Source organism: Gossypium hirsutum, chromosome A01, assembly GCF_007990345.1.
Source record: "Gossypium hirsutum isolate 1008001.06 chromosome A01, Gossypium_hirsutum_v2.1, whole genome shotgun sequence".
NCBI classification, from domain to species: Eukaryota; Viridiplantae; Streptophyta; class Magnoliopsida; order Malvales; family Malvaceae; genus Gossypium; species Gossypium hirsutum.
In genome coordinates this window covers 90995291-91016836 of record NC_053424.1, presented here as the reverse complement: position 1 = coordinate 91016836, position 21546 = coordinate 90995291, and the positions used below count along the sequence as shown (strand labels likewise).

The following is a 21546-nucleotide window of genomic DNA, read 5'->3' as shown; positions in this document are numbered from 1 at the left end:
TTAGTTTATATTGATTTGAATATCTTATATTTTTAAGACAAAGTGGGCGATGCATGATTAAATTAAATAATAAAATATAAAATCATATTTAATAATTTATTTTAAAATATTTCATTAATAATTTGGGTTTTAAATTAATTAATTAAATTGGATAAATTTTATTTTTTGGTCCTCTAATTGTTGATTTATTCTAGACAGGTTTGATAGCTTTGCTAGATTACAAAACCATCCAAATTAAGAACCAAGTCAACCCAAAATACGGTTACACATGGCTGTCCATAAACCACATTTTGGTTTAATTGCACAAGGTCCTTGAAGAGTTGAAGAAACTAGAGATTTACCTGAAGATTTGCACTTGACCGAGTCTCAGTCCTGAGTTGTTGTGGCACTCAAATTGACCAAAAATCAAGAAAATATCAACTCAACTTCCTCAATTTATGGCCGGCCACCCATGGAAGATGCTTTAAAAGATGAAAACTCCTATTTTTAGTAAACTATCCCCCTCTCCTCACATATAAATAAGACCTCATTCTCACATTTCTACTCATTCCTTATCATTCTCTCCTTTCTAAATTCTCCTAGCATTCTGTTTTTCTCCCCACGCCTATCGTCATCTTTTCATAAAGATTTTAGCCTTTGAGCCTCTTAAAGAACCCTTGGTCGGCTACCTTGGAGCGCCATCAGCAAAGAAGCGAAGCAAAGGAATGAAGGAGCCTCGTCAGTCAGAGTCTTGGGTGACAGCCACTCTGAATTGGGTTTAATCTTTTTTTTCTTTAATTTAATTTAAAAATGTTGGCAATGTGTTCACTGTTTTTGTTTACAACAATGATAGCTTAATTTTATTTAAGCTAGGATGATTGCTTTGATTAAATAATATTTATTAGATTCATGCTTATAATGTTTGTACCTTAATTGATCATGTTTTCAATTAAAATCAAGTTTATATTTCATTCATATGTGATTGAAATGCCCCTGAATTAACTGAGCAATTCTAACTAGACGACTGCTAGTGGATGCATAATTGAAATGTGCATGCTCAATTTAGATCCTAACCCGATTAAATTGCAGGTTGCATAACAACCCTAACCAGGCTTTGTAATTTGCATAGTTTTTAGATTTGTGTGATTAAACTGTTTTAAACCTAACACATCCCTATTTCCTCGCACGAATGCTAAGAAACCTTTAGTAAATAAGGATCAGTAAAATGTGTATTTACTAAGTAAAGGATTCCGAAAGGACCTAATGGGGTTTCCAAACTCATGAAAGATTGAGTTGCGATGGAATGTTTTTTCGAATATTATTAAGCATGTTGATACTAAATTGAGTTTAACTAAAGTAATTGTCCTAGTTTATTTATGTTATAATTGTTGCAAATTGTGTTTAATTTTGATAAAATTATTTCATTTATATAGTTTGCATACTTAAGATAATTTGCATTAGGGATCAATGCATTTAGTTTAATATATTTGTCATCATTTCTCAACTATATTGTGTTTTTATTTACCAATTTGTTAATATAATTTTACAAATTAAGTGACTTAGCACAAATACAATCCCTGTGGAGACGATAACTCGATACTTACTTATTACTTGATAACGACTGTGTACACTTGCACAAACCCAACGTTACACTTAGGTACACATACTCAAAGTTAAAGAAATGAACATAACAATGGAAAACAAAGTAGCCATGAAAGTAAAGCTTGAGAAAAATCTAAAAGTTGAGATTTTTATGCAAGAAAACTTAAATAGCATGAAACCAAAATCATTTAACAGAGAAATCTAAAGCACGAAACATAAAAGGAATAAGCTTTAACTAATTTAAAGTAAAATAAAGTAAAATACATTAAACTAAAGCTTAAAGAGTTTTGAAAACAAGGTACAGTAAGAACAAGAAGTAACTTAAATAACATAGAGAAAAACAAGAACAAGAAGTAAATTTAGAAAAATTAACTTTAATCTAAGGTAGAAGAGGGGAAAAATAAAAACACTAGAAAAGTGTAGAGAAAAACCAAAGAAAGCCTAGAGAAAACTAAACCAAAATTAAGCTAATGTGTTTTTCTCCTCCTCAACAATTTTTGGTTATTTTGAAGGGTGTTCTAATGACTTTTCAATGCCCAAATTACCCTTACAAGGGCCTTGTGTGATTGGTGGGTTGGGTAGACAAAGGTTGCCCTTTTTGTCTACGTTTGTCCTTTTGACAAAAGAGATATCGTGATACTAGATGAGGATATCGCGATATCTCGGGTAATATTGAACTTGGGGGTCTTCTTTGAGAGATAGATGTCACTATACCCAAGGAGGATGTCGCAATACCACTAAAGGGTCTCATTGATCTTCTATATTGTCGGAGGTATCGCGATTCTAGGGGTTGGATATCATAATACCCTTACCCTAGATGTTATTCTTGCTTGTTTGCGACCTTCGACATGTCCCTACATCACTCAATCACACGTTAGACATCCCAATGGCATTATCGACCACTTTGGGTAAAAAATAGACAAAAGTAAGAGATTTTCACTTATTACCCAAAAAATATTAAAATACAAAAATAACAAAAAAAAAGCTAAAAAATCTGTTTTGCTCAAGAAAAAGCTCCTTAAGTATGTCGGAAAAGCCTAATTTGCTAGATCGATTTATGGCCGATCACGCGTGGAGCATGAAAGAAGGGAATAGATCAAGAATCAAAATAAGAATAAGAGGGAGTTAGGTCCTTCTGGTTTAGCTCCGCGACCTAAGAAACGGGCTAGAGTGGATAAACTTTAGCAGGTTAAGGCAACTATGACTGCTGATCATGCTTCGATTTGTACTTTTTGTGATAGGCGTCACTAGGTCGAGTGTTGGAGGAGAATGGGGGAATACTTTAGATGTGGGTCTATAGAACATCAGATTAGTAAGTGTCTATGTCGAGCTGAACTGACACGAGCTCCAATTCAGAATAGGGTTCAACCACAAAGGGTTGTTTAGTAGCCTTTGAAGGGTTGAGGGCAGGTTATAGGTCGAGGACAGAGGGCACCGGGTCAGAGTGCTAATTAGATTAAGGCTTGATAGCCTGTGTTGGTTTATACGACAAGACATTGTGAAGAGAGAGACGCGACTGATGTGATACCATGTACATTCACTATCCATTCTTGTAACACCCTATACTCGCCCTGGTCGCCTAGCCTGAATGTTTGGATGCCACATCACCATCTCATGTCATACTCACAGTAAATTGCCACATTATTAATAAATCATCCTTTTTAACAGGGATCTTATAAATTTTTAATCAAACATATATCAACCATCATTAGTACATGCCAAATATACATTAAATAGACTTTAAACATGCATTAGGACCAGTTACCAAAATTTCCAAGACAATCACGTAGGTATCGTTTTTAGGATAAGGGTATCAATATTTTCCTGGTACGGTATCGATATTGTTTTCAAAATCGATACCAAATCAGTATTCTATTTCTCGTCTAAAATCAAAATCTCAGAAAATATCGATACCTTTGCAAAAGTATCAATAAAATTGTCCCGAGTATCGATACTTGTGATATGGAATCGATACCAATTTACAATTCTAACTTCCTGCACATTTCAAAATCACCGAGGTATCATTTTTACAAATGAATATCAAAACCTCTGCTTCAGACTAGAAAAATACAACATTTTTAAGCATATAAGTCATTCCAACTTGTACCAATTCATCAAACTTTCATATCATCATCAAATAAACATCAAGACGACTATAATCATAGTTTCAAAACATCGAGAATAAGTCCAAGCAATAACCAACATAATACAAAATGGATCTCATAAACTTAGGAGCATATAGTCTATGGAAACGTCCAAAACATCATGAAAATTATTAGTAAAAGTAAACCACATTTCCTTATTCCCAAAATGAAAACAAATAACAATAACACCTACGAAATAACGGAAAATGACTTGCTTGATTCACCCATTGGAACCACACTCCTCACACTGGCATATTACTAATCTATAATGGTTTAAGAAGGGAGTGAGTGAGCTTAACAAGCTTAGTGAATGCCTAGAACAACTACCATGCAAAAAATTCATCAGGCATAAAAAAACAACCATATAGCATAATGTTAACAGTTCCAACTCTAATGTCATATTATATTTACTCGTGCATTATTTTCTAGTTCTTTTACATGGTTAATATATTCACTTTTAAGCATATATCACATTACACATATAATCACATAACACTTAAGCATATATCACAATACTCATATAATTACATAATGTTCAAACATATATCACAATACACATATAATCACATAATATTCAAGCATATATATCACAATACTCAGAAACATATTTATAAATAAATTGCATAATGGTCATATGTCATATAAACACATATCACAATACAAACATATTCATAATTTAAGATAATTTGACACTTGAGCTATGAAACATAAAAGTGAGCTCTACCATCACTCATCAGGTACACGGATCTTCAACACACTACATAGACTCATAGAGTCAAACATGTCACAAAAGTGAAGCATAAAGCTAACACTCTCCTTATTTCCCCTCACATGTCTCATTGAATGGAGTTTTTCTCACATTCCCTTATCCCTCCAACATGTCCCAGGGCCTCAACGCTCACAATCAATGTACATATAGGTAAGTACTCATAATCCTATGGCATGCCAACTATATCTAACGGTTTCAAGATTACACACATATCACTTATCGATTATCCGTGCAGTATCATTGTATATTTGCATCTTTAGCAAACACTGTCACTAACATTTAACATATACATAACATGTGCACATTTTCACTTTCACAATGGTTATCATAACCACATATCACATGTTATAGCATTTCATCTCAATTCACATATTCACAAACACATAAGCACATTGTTAACAAGATAACATAGGTATAAGAAAGCTTGCACTCAAAGTTTAGAGTAGGGGTTTAGGATACTACTAAATTCCCAAATAGCACATTGAATCATGTCCATAAGAAATTATTCCAAACACTTACCAATTACGCTTTCGCCGAAAAGTTGAAAGCTCAAACTAGCTTTTCCTTGCCTTTATCTTTACTTGTAGAAGGTCTTAACAAATCTGAAGCTTCAACAGAATAATTCACACCATAGTACATTAAAAAATCAGCAAAGGACTCACCATAATTGTAACAGCCCGGTTTAGACCCTAGTCGGAACAGTGGTTTTGGGATCACAAATATGAGTCAAAAAAATATTTTAATATTATTTTCTATGTTTACAGTATGTTATATGATATGTGTGAAAATTCTGTGAATTAATTTTGTAACACCCCGTACCCAAGACCATTGCCGGAGTCGAACACGAGGTGCTAACAGACATAATACATTTATTTTCACAGTCCATTTGAAAATTTTTCCAGACAAGCTGGTTACTGCATCACTGTCGCCTTAAAAATCATATCTTGAGTTTCAAAACTCGAAAACTAGTTTCGTAAATTTTTCCTGAAACTAGACTCATATGTTCATCTACAAATTGTTTTTCTAGAATTTTTGGTCGAGCCAATTAGTACAGTTTATTAGTTAAAGTCCCCCCTGTTTCAGGGTTCGACTACACTGACCTTTGCACATTACGACTTGGATATCTCCTTGTACAGGGCTTCAATACTGATGCCGTTTGTTTCTAATGAAACTAAACTCAACAAGGAATCTATACATATAAGGAATGACTTCTAATTATCTCTGGTTAATTTATAATGAATTTCCAAAGTCAGAACAGGGAATCCAGAAACCGTTCTGGCCCTATTTCACGAAAACTTTAACATCTCATAATATACTGTTCATATGACCGTTCCGTTACTTTCCTATGAAAATAGATTCATCAAGGTTTGATTACATAATTTATTCACTATTTAATTCCATTCCTACTATTTTTAGTGATTTTTCACATCCACATCACTGCTGCTGCCAGCATCAGCCTTTAGGGTAAACTTTACCTATTACATAGTTTCCATGATTCAACTAGCCCTTTAGCATATATAGCACAAAATATGATCATGATTAACCATTCCAATGGCTAATCATTCCCAAACATTTCCATACCTCTTAATGAACATCATACAAGACGATTATAATATTAAGCTGAAAGTGTATATATGCCATTTTCGCATGGCTATCCAAATTTATACAAAACCAAAGGGTCCATGACCAACAACAAAAAGGGTAGTCCTATACATGCCATTTCAAAGTTCAACCAAAAGTGTACCAAAAGGGGCTTTGATAGTGTGGGAGACTTCGACTTCAATAATCCCGAGTCCGATAGCTGACGAACCAAAATCTATAAAACAGAAATTCATAGAACGGAGTAAGCATTTAATGCTTAGTAAGTTTTGAGCAATGAAATTAAGCACAAATGAAGTATGGCATTCATATAACTAAACGGATAATTCCAAATATACATATTCTCAAATCATTCCTACTTCACATTCCAACCCCTATATTCATACATAAGGGATCATCTTAGTCAAAGACCGGAAGCTCATTACTCGACTGAGCGAATAATATTCGAAAGAAATCAACTATTCCAATGCACATACGAAACATACCTCATTGTTGGGATTTTACGAGCATATTAATTGAAATTATTATAGCAAGATCGCTCATTCCCAAATCACGTACCTTCGGAATTTAACCGGATATAGCTACTCGCTCAAATGCCTTCGGGACATAGCCCGGTTATAGTAACTCGCACCAATGCCTTCCGGACTTAGCCCGGATTTGGTAACTCGAACAAATGCCTTCGGGACTTAGCCTGGAATTAGTAACTCGCACAAATGCCTTCGGGACTTAGCCCGGAATTAGTAACTCGCACAAATGCCTTCGGGACTTAGCCCGGTTATCATCCGAATATCCATACACATATCAATAAATCATGACACATCTATATTTCATTTTCCTAACTAGGATTCAATCACAAGTCGCTTATCGAGCATAATCATTTTCGGCTCAATAGCCACATACAAAGAGCATGATTTCGATTTGCTTAAAACATGATCTAATCAAATCATAATCTAAGTTCCATTACTCGAAAACTTACCTCGGATGTGGTCGAACGTTTTCGGCGGCTATTCGATAATTTTTTCCTTTCCCTTATCCAACTGTGGTCCTCTAAGCTCTTGAGCTAATTCAAACAAATTTAACTTATTAAAGTCTCATTATGCTAGCTTATGGCCGAATATGACAAGGAGCTTGATAGGTCATATGGCCACCTTTTAGCTCAAATACACAATGGTCATGCGCATTTTTAATCACATTAAGCAATTTAACACAATTCATTTGAACATCAAAAGAGAACCTCAAGGTACTTAGCCCATATATACATTAGGCATTAAAGTCACATATATATATGGAAATCATGAATCAAACTCAACATTTTAGCCCACACTCTCTTTTAGCCGATTATCTAAGCCAAGATAAAAGCATCAATATGCTTGCCTCTAACCGAACACATGCAACACCAACCTATCTCATGTGGCCGAATATACATGTCTAGGTTGAGGCCGAGTATATGCTTAATACTTCCTACAAATATGGTTACTTGTATTGACTACATACCATTTTGTTTCAAATTCAAAACTCGGCTAATACACATATACACACTAGTAAATCAAACACTAACATTTGCACTTCACCTTACTACCATTTCTCATCTAAATAACGTGAACAACAACCACATTTCTCTTTTACTTCCTACCATGGCCGAATGCATCACAACACCATACCATTTCAATTTTGGTCATGGTTAAACAAAGAACTTAATGTCTCACTCAAAAATGCTAAAAAAGAAGATTCAAGAGTCATCAATCCACCATCACATGCATCATTACAAAGCTTCACTTTTAGCATGAAAATGACATCAACACCAATCCACCTTAGCCGAATATCATCTCCATGACATAGTAAAGATTTGAACCATGGGCTAGTTAGAACTCAAGCTAACAACTAAAAACATGCATGAGTCTTATGGCACAACATCAAACATACCTTATCCTAGATACAAGTATGGCCGAACCTCCTCCTAATCCTCTTCCAAGCCAAACATGAAGCAAGAGCTCCTTCCTTCTTCCTTAGAACTTTCGGCCAAAAGAAATGAAAAAGGATGGACAATTTTTTTTCTTTGTTTTCATCATATTCCCTTTCAATATTTTATTACCATGCTCCTTATTTTATTTTTCCTAACATACATCACTAACATAACATGTTTGTGACATGTTTCCACCCATAGCATGGCCGGCCACTATGCTTTAATTTGGCTAATTTGACATGCAAGGACAAGCACTTTCCCACATATATTAATAGGCCACTTTAACACTTGCCTAGCATATTTCTAAATTGTCTCACATAAGTCCATACTAATAAATTTCATATACACTGACCAAATTGAAGTATGGAACTATCACACAAGCATTTACGCACATCATAAACACAGAATATAACCTTTAATTATTTATAAGACTCGGTTTCGTGGTCCCGAAACCACTTTCCAACTAGGGTCAATTTAGGGCTGTCACAACTCTCCCCCACTTAAGAAATTTTCGTCCCCAAAAATCTTACCGGTAAATAGGTTTGGGTATCGTTCTTTCATGGCATTCTCGGTTTCCCAAGTAGCTTCTTTGATCCCGTGTTTGAGCCATAACACTTTCACTAACGGAACCCTTTTGTTTCGTAACTCTTTCACTTCACGAGCCAGGATACGAATCGGTTCTTCTTCATAACTCATATCAGGTTGAATTTCAACCTCTGATGGATTAATTATGTGCGATAGATCAGATCTATAACGTCGAAGCATCGAAACATGAAAGACGTCGTGAATCTTTTCAAGTTCAGGGGGCAAAATCAATCTATACGCAACTGGACCAACTCGTTCGGATATTTCATACGGCCCAATGAATCTCGGACTCAATTTGCCCTTACAGCCAAATCTGAGTACCTTTTTCCAAGGTGAAACCTTAAGAAACACTTTGTCTCCCACCTGATACTCAATGTCTTTTCGTTTCAAATCCGCGTACGACTTCTGGCGATTTGTGGCTGCCTTCAGACTTTCACGGATTACTTTTACTTTCCGTTCAGCATCTTTAATCAAATCAACTCCGAAAATTTTACTTTCACCGAGCTCGGTCCAAAACAATAGTGTACGGCATTTACGCCCGTACAAAGCCTCGTAAGGTGCCATCTTAATACTTGATTGAAAACTATTGTTGTAAGCGAATTCAATCAAAGGTAAATACCGCTCCCATGAACCACTAAACTCGAGGATGCAACATCTCAACATATCCTCAAGTATCTGAATTATCCGCTCGGATTGACCATCAGTTTGTGGATGAAAAGCGGTGCTAAAATACAGCTTGGTACCCAAAGCTTCTTGCAATTTCTTCCAAAATCGCGAGGTGAATCTCGGATCTCTATCCGACACAATAAAAATCGGTACCCCGTGTAATCTCACAATCTGAGAAACATACAATTCAGCTAGTTTATCCAATGAAAAATCCGTACATACGGGGATAAAATGAGCCGACTTAGTCAGTCTATCAACGACAACCCAAATCGCATCTTTCTTATTTGTCGACAATGGCAACCCAGATACAAAATCCATCGTGACTCGATCCCATTTCCATTCAGGTATCATGATTGGCTGAAGTAAACCTGTAGGTACTTGATGTTCTGCCTTCACTTGTTGATATACTAAGCACTTCGAAACAAAATCGGAAATGTCTCGTTTCATACCATGCCACCGAAACTGGCGTCTCAGATCGTTGTACATTTTCGTACTCCCCGGGTGAATTGACATTCGGCTACAATGAGCTTCGTTCAGAATCATCGAAATGAGTTCTGAATTTCTTGGAACACACAAACGACCTTTGAACCTCAAACAATTGTCATCATCGATTTGAAACTCTGATTCCATATTCGGAACACATCCAGTCCGTTTTGCAACCAATTCATCATCGACTTTCTGAGCTTCACGAATTTGATGAATCAATAATGGTTTGGCCTTTAATTCAGCTACTAACACATTTTTGGGTAGAACAGACAAGTGTACATTCATCGATCGTAAAGCAAACAGTGATTTCCGGCTTAAGGCGTCCGCAACCACATTAGCCTTTCCCGGGTGATAATCAATGACGAGCTCATAATCTTTCAACAACTCAAGCCAACGCCTTTGTCTCAGATTCAAGTCTCTTTGAGTCATCAAATATTTGAGACTTTTGTGATCCGAGTATACATGGCACTTCTCACCAAATAACTAATGTCGCCATATTTTCAAGGCGAACACAATGGCAGCCGTTCAAGATCATGGGTCGGATAATTTTTCTCATGTGGCTTTAATTGTCTCGACGCATAGGCCACAACTCGACCTTCTTGCATCAATACGCAACCCAACCCAAGTAGGGATGCATCACTATAAATGACGAACTCCTTGCCTGATTCGGGCTGTACTAGAATTGGAGCTTCAGTCAAATAAGTTTTCAGTTGATCAAAACTTTTCTGACATTTTTCCGTCAATTCGAACTTAACATCTTTCTGAAGTAGTTTCGTTATCGGTGTGGCTATCATCGAGAAACCTTTTACAAACCGTCGGTAGGAACCGGAAAGTCCCAAAAAGCTCCGAACCTCAGTAATATTTCTCGGAGGCTTCCAGTTAAGTATGGCTGAAATTTTACCCGGATCAACTCAAATACCCGATGCGGATACCACATGACCCAAGAAGCTAACCTCTCTTAACCAGAACTCACACTTACTGAACTTAGCATATAACTGCTTATCCCGTAGAATTCGCAACACTAATCTCAGGTGCTCAGCATGTTCGGTCTCATCTCTTGAATAGACCAAGATGTCATCAATGAACACAACTACGAACCGGTCCAAATACTGTCTGAAGATCTGATTCATCAAATCCATAAATACCGCAGGGGCATTAGTGAGCCCAAACGGCATCACTAAGAACTCGTAGTGACCGTATCTCGTTCTGAAAGCAGTTTTGGGTATATCCGAATCTCGAATTCGCAACTGGTAATAACCTGATCTCAAATCTATCTTTAAAAACACCGAGGCTCCCTTTAGTTGATCAAACAAATCGTCAATACGCGGTAACAGATATTTATTCTTTATTGTCACTCTATTCAGCTAACGATAGTCGATGCACAACCTCATGGTTTCGTCCTTCTTTTTCACAAACAATACTGGTGCACCCCAAGGTGAGAAACTTGGTCGAGCGAAACCTCTATCCGTCAATCCTTGCAACTGAGCTTTGAACTCTTTTAACTCGGTTGGTGCCATACGATACGTAGCTATCGAAATCGGCATAGTCCCAGGTACAAGGTCGATGCCAAACTCTACCTCCCGAACAGGTGGTAAACCCGGTAATTCTTCGGGAAAAACATTCGGGTATTCGCAAACCACCGGCATAGATTCGGGTTTCTTTTCTAACTCTTTGTCATCAAGTACATACACAAGGTATGCTTCGCACCCCTTTCTTACATATTTCTGAGCCAACATTGAGGATATTACAGCTGGCAACCCTTTTAAGTCCGTAGACTCAACTCGGATTATCTCGTTATTTGCGCACCTCAAATCAATAGTCTTGCTTTTGCAATTCACAATCGCATCATGCACGGTCAACCAATCCAAACCAAGAATAACATCAAATTCATCAAACGGCAAAAGCATCAAGTCCGCCGGAAAACAGGAACCTCGAATTACTAGGGGACATTTCTTACACACTTTGTCGACAAGCACGTAACGACCCAAGGGATTTGACACCCGAATTACGAACTCAGTAGACTCAATAGGTAAAGTCTTACTGGATGCTAAGGTTTCACATATATAAGAATGAGTAGAACCAGGGTCAATCAAAGCAATCACATTAGTATCAAAGAGAGTAAAAGTACCGGTAATAACATCTGGCGAGGAAGCATCCTCGCGTGCGCGTATATCATAAGCCCTAGCAGGAGCACGAGCCTAAGAACTTTGAAAAATTTGTTAAGTTTTAGAAAAATTTTGTATGTGCTCGGTTTAGTCCTGACCCCTTCCTAAAGCATGTTTAAGGTCTCGTTGACCTAAGAAAGAGACTTTGTGATGATGTTTGACTATGATGTTATGATGTGTGGATGATGTTTTTGAATTGATCATAAAATGTTTTGATACATCTGGTAATACCTCTTAACCCTAGTCTGGCGACGGATACGGGTCTAGGGTGTTACAATAAGCAATAAAAAACATAAGCCTAAGCTATATTCTCTGGTAGTCGAAACCTTTAACATAACCAACTTGAAATCCAAATATCTCGATCTAAACTTAATATTTTCACCTAAAATGAATTTCATTCATCCAATTATTTGTCAACGACTAATTCCCAACTTTTAAACTACACAAAACTACTCAATTCATGATATTGACTTTTTCGACATGTTTTTGGTTATTTTCCAAAAATTCATTAAAACTCAAGAATTATTTAACAAAACTTCAAAGTAAGTTTAGAAACCTTATAATCACATCAAAACTAATTAAAAAATACATTGAAACCATGTTTTTACCCAGAATCTCAAAATTCACCATTAATGAGCCAATTTTCAGCTTTTATTCAAAACATGCGATTTAATGACTAAAAACTTAGTTTTAAAGACTATAGTTTTCACAAATTTTTAAAATAGCCATTTATGTTTATATATATAAACATTCAAAAAATGCATTTCGATCATGTTTATATTTATATGTTTTGTTGATATGTTTGTTTTTTATTTGAAAGTTGGTTAAATTATGTGTATATATATAAACTTGTGAAGTGTTTGACATGTAATGTAAATTATGGTTGATGTATGGAATTAATTATATGCAATGTTACATGCGTGTGATATGGTTGAGTAAAAAGAAAGTGGACTTTGAATAAGCATATGCATTTAGCAAGTTTATATTCGGCTAAGACATTGAAAAATGACCAAATAAATAGATGCTTATGTCATGGTTGGAAATGTTTGATTTGGATTTTGATTTCATGGTCTATTTGTTAGCCAAATTGATGATAGGAAACGATAATGTTCAGACATGCTTTAAATTTGGTTAGATAACCATTTAGGTCATAAACCAACTTAATCATAGAATGAAAATGCATATTGTGCCGATTATGATATGGTCAAAATGATATGTGTTTTGATTGTTTGATTATATGATTCATGTATGAAATAATGGAATGAAATAATTATATTAGTTTAGATATGCGCACATGCTTATGTGGTAAAATGATATAATTGATTTTTATTGCTTATGAATTATGTGACTACATATATGTTCGTTCTATGATATGAAATGATTTGTAAAGAGATTACGTTAGGTATAAGGTTTTAAAATTGAATGGCTTGAGTGATTTGATGGGAATAATATATTGAGTATGAAATGAAATGCGTGTAAATTTCAAGTTGTGTTTTGTCAGGTAATACCTCATAACCCCATTCTGGTGATGGATACGGGTTAGGGGTATTACATATTTCATTTCTTTTCCCATTTTTTTTGTTTACTGAGTTTTTTTATCTAGTGCCGAATTTTCTCTATCTTTTCACCTCTATTTTCTTTCTTTACTTTTCTTGATTTTGGCTCCTACTATAATCTGACGTGAGCACTCTCTTATTATTTCCCTTTCTACAGTCCAAACTCTGTGTTGTTGTCGTTCTTCTATGTTTTTGTGTAGACTGTGTATTGTTAATGTAATGCCCTCAACTCAATCCAATTCATCGGTTCCCTATCTTAGGTGTTACCACACAAATAAAAATATAAGTTTAATCTATTATCAGGAACCACGATTTTTTACCAATTCAATTGGTCACATAAATAACAATGACATATACAAATATAAGTAGAGTAATTTAATTACAAAAGTTATCATCTAATATCATAACTTATTACATTTATTCTAAGTATAAACTTCTATGTAGTACTACTAATTTTTAATACGCTACCGAGCTTGCTCTGTATACATATAACCCGATACGACACTCCATTGGCATAGTCTTGGCATCGTCCCACCTAATGCAGACTTATATCAACAAACCTGAAACATAATATGAAACAAAAATAAGTTCACAAGAACTTAGTGAGAAAAATGCCCTTTTTTCCTTAATTGATACTTGAATAAGGTAGTTGATGATTCATTATAACGATTGTTTTGTTCATAGACTCTTGATCATACTTTTGGCTAGTGCTTTCCAATCTCAAACCTTTAGATATAAGTTATCTGCCTTCCCTTTATCTGTACCCATTTCCATTTCTTAATTGTTGCCTTCAAACCATCAGTTATATCCTTCAATCTTAACATTCATAGATCTGTCCCAATTTCTTTTGAAGACCAAGACTGTAACTGTAACACCCCTTTACCCAAGACCATCGCCGGAGTCGAGCAGGAGGCGTTAACAGACTTAAATTACCATTAAAACAATTTCAAACAATTTATTTCACCTTTCGTAATCATTTGCCCATCTGCGTCACAGTTTCTAAAAAAAATCATATCTCAAGTTAAAAAACTCGAAATTAAAATCCGTAAATTTTCCCTGAAACTAGACTCAGATATCTATTTACCAATTTGTTTCTAGAATTTTGGTCGGGCCAATTAGTACAGTTTATTAGTTAAACTTTCCCCTATTTTAGGGTTCAACTGCTCTGACCTCTGTTCACTACGAATCACTTTTCTCTCTGTAAAGAATTCATATGACTATTTTGTTTTTTCTATTAAAAGTAGACTCAATAAGAAATCTATAAATATAAGGTATGACTCCTAATTGTTTTTTTTTACAATTTTTAGTGAATTTCTAAAGTCATAATAGGGGATTCAAAAATCGCTCTAACCCTATTCCACTAAAACTCAACTTTATCATAAAATACAACTCATTTACTTGTTTTATTTCTTCCATATGAAAATAGACTCAGTAAGATTCAATTTCATATTTTATTCATCATCTAATTTTGTCTATACTATTTTTAGTGATTTTTCAAACTCATGTCATTGCTGTTGTATGATACTGTCTTATATCAAATTTCACCTTTTTATAAATTTCCATGGATTAGATAGCACATTAAGTATACATAACACCAAATATGATCTTGATTAGCCATTCCAATGGCTAATCATTACCAAACATTTTCTTACCACCCAATAGCCATATCATACTATCATATACACAAAATGATTATAATGCTATACATGCCATACTCAAAATATACAAGCCACTATACCAATATGGTACACGGATAGTGTAAGCGAGCCTCCGACCGTTCCCAATTTTCGAGCTGGCTTGTCAAAACTACAAAGAATGGAAAGGAGGGAGTAAGCATAAATGCTTAGTAAGTTCACATGTAAATAGCAAGTAACATAATCATGCAATCCAACATAAAACATCATTTGTATAAATATCACCAAGACATTCATGTTACATTTGCATTTACTATCTTACCAAGATTTCATCATACCAAGTTCTCAACCCAAGGGTTTAAGTGCATACCTGTCCAAATTTTCTCATTCACCACACCTACAGCATGTCACCTTCGTCTTAAGTATTCTCTTTATTCACCCGTTGAACACATCGAAATATAATTTGGATACACAGATTGCATGCACATAAGTGCCATACCCACAGCTAAACAAACTCAATAGCCTGCGGAAATTATGTAGTCAAGCTACCATGTAACTTGCCCATAAGGGAACTCAGACTCAACTCAATGAGCTCGGGTGTTCGCATCCATAAGTGAACACGGACTCAACTCAACGAGTTTGGATGCCTAGTTACATCTCACGAACTCAGATTCAACTCAATGAGCTCGGAACTCAAATATCCTAGTGACATGTCACTAGTATCCTAATCTATTCCCAAGGTTCAAACGGGATTTTCCTCAATCACACATCTTTGCTGTCTTCCACAGAATGTCGGAACCGATACTTGATAGCATTTCATATTTATCAAGTACCTCACATAATTTGCATATTACTAAATAATAATCCACAAAGTATAATATTTCATGATAATAATCATCATATCATATAAATAACATTAAATTACTTAAAATGAAAATTATGTTACTACATTTACACCTGAACTTACCTCGGTACAAAATGTTAGAAATCGAGCCTATTCCTCGTAAATTTTATTTTTCCCTCGATCATGACTCGAATCTTGTTTCTCTTGATCTAAAACAAAAAAAAAATTAGCTTATTTAGTACTCACATTTATTAAAACAGTCCTTGACTCAAACTTTGGCAAAATTATATTTTTGCCCCTACACTTTTACATATTTACACTTTTGCCTCAAGGATTGAAAATTAAACTTCATCCTATTTTCTTATGTTTTGTGACATGCTTATCATTTTTCCCGATTATGTTTTGCCCCTAAATTAGGTATTTTTACCGATTATGTCGTTTTACTCATTTTCATGTAAAATCGCTTAGCAAAAGTTGTTTAACACAATTTCAAGCTTCATATTCTACCATAAAAAAAGTCAAAATAAACACATTTCACCTATGGGTATTTTTCCAAATATAAACCCTAGGTTAAATTATTGCTAGAATAAGCTTAATCAAGTTACCGGGACTCTAAAAAACGTAAAGAACATTAAAAACGGGGCTAAAATGGACTTACAATCAAGGTTGGAAGCTTGAAAACCCCTAGCTATGTCTTTCTCATGTGAAATTCCGCCAAGGGTTTGATGATGGACAAAAATTGGCTTTTAATTTTGTTTTTAATTCATTTTAATAACTAAATGACCAAAATGCCCCTAATTAAAAACTATGGTGTTTTATCTTCCTTTAGGTATTCTTGTCCAAACTAGTATAATGGTATAATTACTATCCAAGGACCTCCACTTTAAAAACCCATTACTCACAAGTACTTAGTACCTTTGTGAACTAGAACACACAATTTACAACTTTTGCAATTTAGTCCTAAATATCAAATTAGACCCTCTATTGATAAAATTTCTAAACAAAATTTTCACACAATCATGAAATCATGCCATAGACCTTAAAATGATAATAAAAAATTATTTCTATCTCGAATTTGTGGTCTCAAAATCACTATTTCGATTAGGCCCTAATTTGGGATATTACAACTCTCCCCCTTTAGGGATTTTCGTCCCCGAAAATCTTACCGGTAAACAGGTGTGGGTATTGATTCCTCATAGTTTCCTCAGGCTCCCATGTAGCCTCTTCTACGCCGTGCTTTTTCCACAATACTTTCACGAGAGCGATACTTTTATTTCTTAGTTGCTTGACCTCTCGAGCTAAAACCTTAATCGGTTCTTCATTGTAAGTCATATCCGGTTGTAGCTCAATTTCCATCGGTGAAATTACATGTGAAGGATCTGAATGATACCGGCGTAACATAGATACATGGAACACATCATGAATCTTCTCTAATTCAGGTGGTAATGCTAACCGATATGCTACCGGTCTAACTCTTTTAATTATCTCATACGGCCTGATAAAACGCGGACTCAACTTGCCTTTTCGACCAAATCTAAGAACTTTCTTCCATGGAGACACTTTTAAAAATACCTTATCGCTAACTTGAAACTCACTTTCTTTTCATTTCAAATCCGCGTAGGATTTCTGTCTATCTGAAGCAGCTTTCAAACAATCTCGAATCACTTTCACTTTTTCTTCGGTTTCTTTAATTAGATCTACTCCGTAAATCTGGTTTTCTTTGAGTTCAGTCTAATACAATGGCCTCCGACTCTTACCACCATACAATGCTTCATAAGGTGCCATCTTCAAACTCGTCTGATAACTATTATTGTAGGCAAATTCTACCAACAGTAAGTATCTTTCCCAACTACCTTGAAATTCCAATACACAACATCTGAACATGTCTTCAAGAATCTGAATTACTCTCTCTGATTGTCCATCAGTTTGTGGATGGAAGGCAGTGCTGAAATTTAACTTTGTACCTAATGCCTCTTGCAACTTTTTCCAAAATCGCGATGTAAATCTCGGATCTCTATCCAAAATGATTGACAAAGGTACCCTATGAAGTCTAACAATCTCACTATATACAATTTAGCCAACTTATTAAGAGAATAATCAGTATATACCGAAATAAAATGAGTCGATTTAGTCAATCTGTCGACTGTTACCTAGACGACATCTTTCTTCCTCAGAGTTAACGGAAACCCTGATACAAAATCCATAGTAATTTGATCCCACTTTCACTCGGGAACCATGATAGGCTGAAGTAGTCCCAGGCACTGGGTGTTCAACTTTCACTTGTTGACAAATTAAGCATTTTGATACGAACTCGGAGATATCTCTTTTCATTCCATTCCACCAATACATTTTCTTCAAGTCATTATACATTTTTGTACTGCCCAGGTGAATTGACAAACAACCACTATGTGCTTCATGCAAGATCTTTTAAATCAACTCATCATTTTTTGGTACACAAATCCGATCCTTAAACATCAAGCAACCATCAGAACCGATTCTGAAATCTGATCCTGTATCAGCCTCACATTGCTTCCTCTTGGCTTGCAAATCTTTGTCACTTTTCTGAGCTTCATAAATCTCTTGTAAAAATATCGGTCTTGTTCTCAACTCTGCTAGAATCGAACCATCGTCAAACACCATCAACTGAGTATTCATAGCTCTCAAAGCAAACAATGACTTTCTACTCAAAGCATCGGTAACGACATTCGCTTTCCCCGGATGGTAGTCAATCGTAATCTTTCAATAATTCTAACCATCTCCACTGTCTCAAATTCAAGTCTTTTTGTGAAATCAAGTACTTGAGACTTTTGTGGTCGGTATATACTCGGCACTTTTCACCATACAAATAATGTCACCAAATCCTCAAAGCAAACACTATAATAGCTAGTTCCAAATCATGAGTCAGATAATTCCTTTCATGCGGTTTCAACTGCCTCGAAGCATAACCCACCACTTTTCTTTCTTACATAAGTACACATCCCAAGCCATTTAGAGAAGCATCACCATACACCACAAATTCTTTACCTGAGTCGGGTTGTACTAACACTGGTGCCTCAGTCAGTAACTTTTTCAATTTCTCAAAGCTTTGTTGACATTCTTCTGTCTATTCAAATTTAACACCCATTTGGAGTAGTCTGGTCATAGGAGTAGCAATTATTGAGAAATTCCATTTACAAACCGTCGTTAATAACCAGCTAGACCTAAGAAACTTCTAACCTCAGTTACGTTCTTCGGCAGTTTCCAATCAACAATAGCTAAAATTTTACTGGGATCAACCCGTATACCATCACCTGAAACAATATGACCCAAAAATCCAACTTCTCGAAGCCAAAATTCACTCTTACTAAATTTGGCATACAACTGCTTATCTCTCAAAGTTTGCAAAACTATCCTCAAGTGCTCAGCATGCTCTATCTCATCTTTTGAATAAATTAATATATCATCAATAAATACCACAACAAACTTGTCCAAGTATGGTTGAAATATGCGACTCATTAAATCCATAAACACAGCAGGAGTATATGTCAAACCAAATGGCATAACTAAAAATTCGTAATGGCCGTACCTTGTTCTAAAAGCAGTTTTAGGCACATCTGACACTTTTACTCGCAGCTGGTAATATCCAGACCTCAAGTCACTCTTTGAAAACCATGTTGCTCCTTTTAGCTGATCAAACAAATCGTCAATTCTCGGCAACGGATACTTGTTCTTGATTGTTACCTTATTTAACTACCGATAGTCTACACACAATCTCAGATAACCATCTTTCTTTTTCACAAATAATACGGGAGCACCCCAAGGTGAAAAACTCAGTCTCACAAAGCCTTTGTCAGTCAACTCTTGCAACTGCGACTTTAATTCTTTTAACTCTGGTGGTGCCATTCTATATGGAGCAATCGAGATCGGAGTTGTTCCCGGTATCAACTCAATACCAAATTCTACTTCTCTGATAGGAGGCAAACCCGACAACTCTTCTAGAAATACATTCGCAAATTCACATACAATTGGCACTGATTCAATTTTCTTCTCAAATTCCTTTGTATTCAACACATAGCCAAATAAGCTTCATAACCCTTTATCAAATATCTCTTAGCCAACATCAAAGAAATCACACTAGGCAATGCCTTTGATTCGTCTGATTCAACCCGCAGAATTTTACCATTTTCACATTTTAATTTAATAACATTTTGTTTACAATTTACTATAGCATCATGCAATGTCAACCAATCCATACCCAAAATAACATCAAAATCGTCAAACGGCAACAACATCAAGTTGGCCGAAAAATAGTGACCTCTAATCATCAAAGGACATTTCTTGCATACTTTATAAACTATAATATATTTGGCTAACGGGTTTGACACTTTAATCATAAATTTTGTAGACTTAACTAGTATACTCATATTAGACACCAATTTCATGCACACATATGAATGAGTAGAACCGGGGTCAATCAAAGCAATAACGTTAAGATCATAAAGAGAGAAAATATCAGTGATCACATTGGGAGATGAAGCATCTTCACGCGCCCTTATGGCATAAGCTCTAGCCAGAGCTTTAGCCGGAGCTCTAGCTTCAGATTTAAATGCTGAATCTCTGACTACATTCTTGCTACTCGCTTTATTCCCAGCATTTCTCGAAGATCTTCCTCTCGAAACTGCACCACTAGGTTTTGCACTCTGAAATTTTTCTTTCTTAATTCTCTCGGGACAGTCTCTAATAAAATGATCTGGAGAACCACACTGGTAACATTCGTTAGTTCTACATGGACCAAGGTGACTTCTACCACATCGTTGGCACTCGGGTCTAACAAATCTCGAATTTCCCATACTAGCCACAGAAGTAGTCTGAGATTTAAAACCCGCATTTTACTTCTTACAATTCCCATATGAATGTCTGGCCGAAACATGAGAACGTGAATACAAATTTCTAGATTTTCTAGATTGCGGTGGAAATGCACTGCTCGTCGGTCCTTTCTTCAAATTTCTAGTCTCATCCTCTGCCTTTCTCTTTTCTTTAATTAGTTCTTCAGCCTTGCAATCCCAATCAACAAGTACTATGAACTCTTTCAACTCAAGAATTCCCACAAATACTTTGATGTCTTTATTGAGTCCGTCTTTAAATCGTCTGCACATTTTAGCCTCTGAAGGAATACATTCTCTAGCATACTTACTCAATCGAACGAACTCCCTTTCATACTCAGTAACTGTCATGTTGCCTTGTTTCAACTCGAGAAACTCTTTACGCTTCTGTTCAACAAATCTTTCACTGATGTATTTCTTCCGAAATTCTTCTTGAAAGAACTTCCAAGTCACTTTCTCTTTCGGTACCACTAAAATCAATGTCTTCTACCAATAATAGGCTGACTCTCTCAACAAAGATATAGCATATTTTAAGCACTCTTCAGATGTACAAGACAATTCATCAAATACCCGAATAGAATTCTCAAGCCAAAATTCTGCTTTCTCGGCATCATCATCAACATTTGCCCTGAATTCTTCAGCCCCTTGCTTGTGAATTCTGTCAACTGGGGTTCTATAAAATTTCGTCAGAT

At 35.6% G+C, this 21546-nt stretch overlaps 1 protein-coding gene across 1 annotated transcript in view; it reads right to left on the bottom strand.

Moving 5' to 3' along the window:
• The window catches only part of LOC121215635 (nucleolar protein 58-like), a 56087-nt gene extending 34960 nt beyond the window's left edge, over positions 1–21127 (bottom strand). The window contains exons 1-2 of the mRNA XM_041090665.1: positions 20872–21127; positions 20437–20649 (exon numbers count right to left, since the gene is read on the bottom strand). Of these exons, the coding sequence (XP_040946599.1) occupies positions 20437–20649; positions 20872–21127 (469 nt within the window). The remainder of the gene's footprint in view (positions 1–20436; positions 20650–20871) is intronic.
• Positions 21128–21546: the final 419 nt, after the last annotated feature.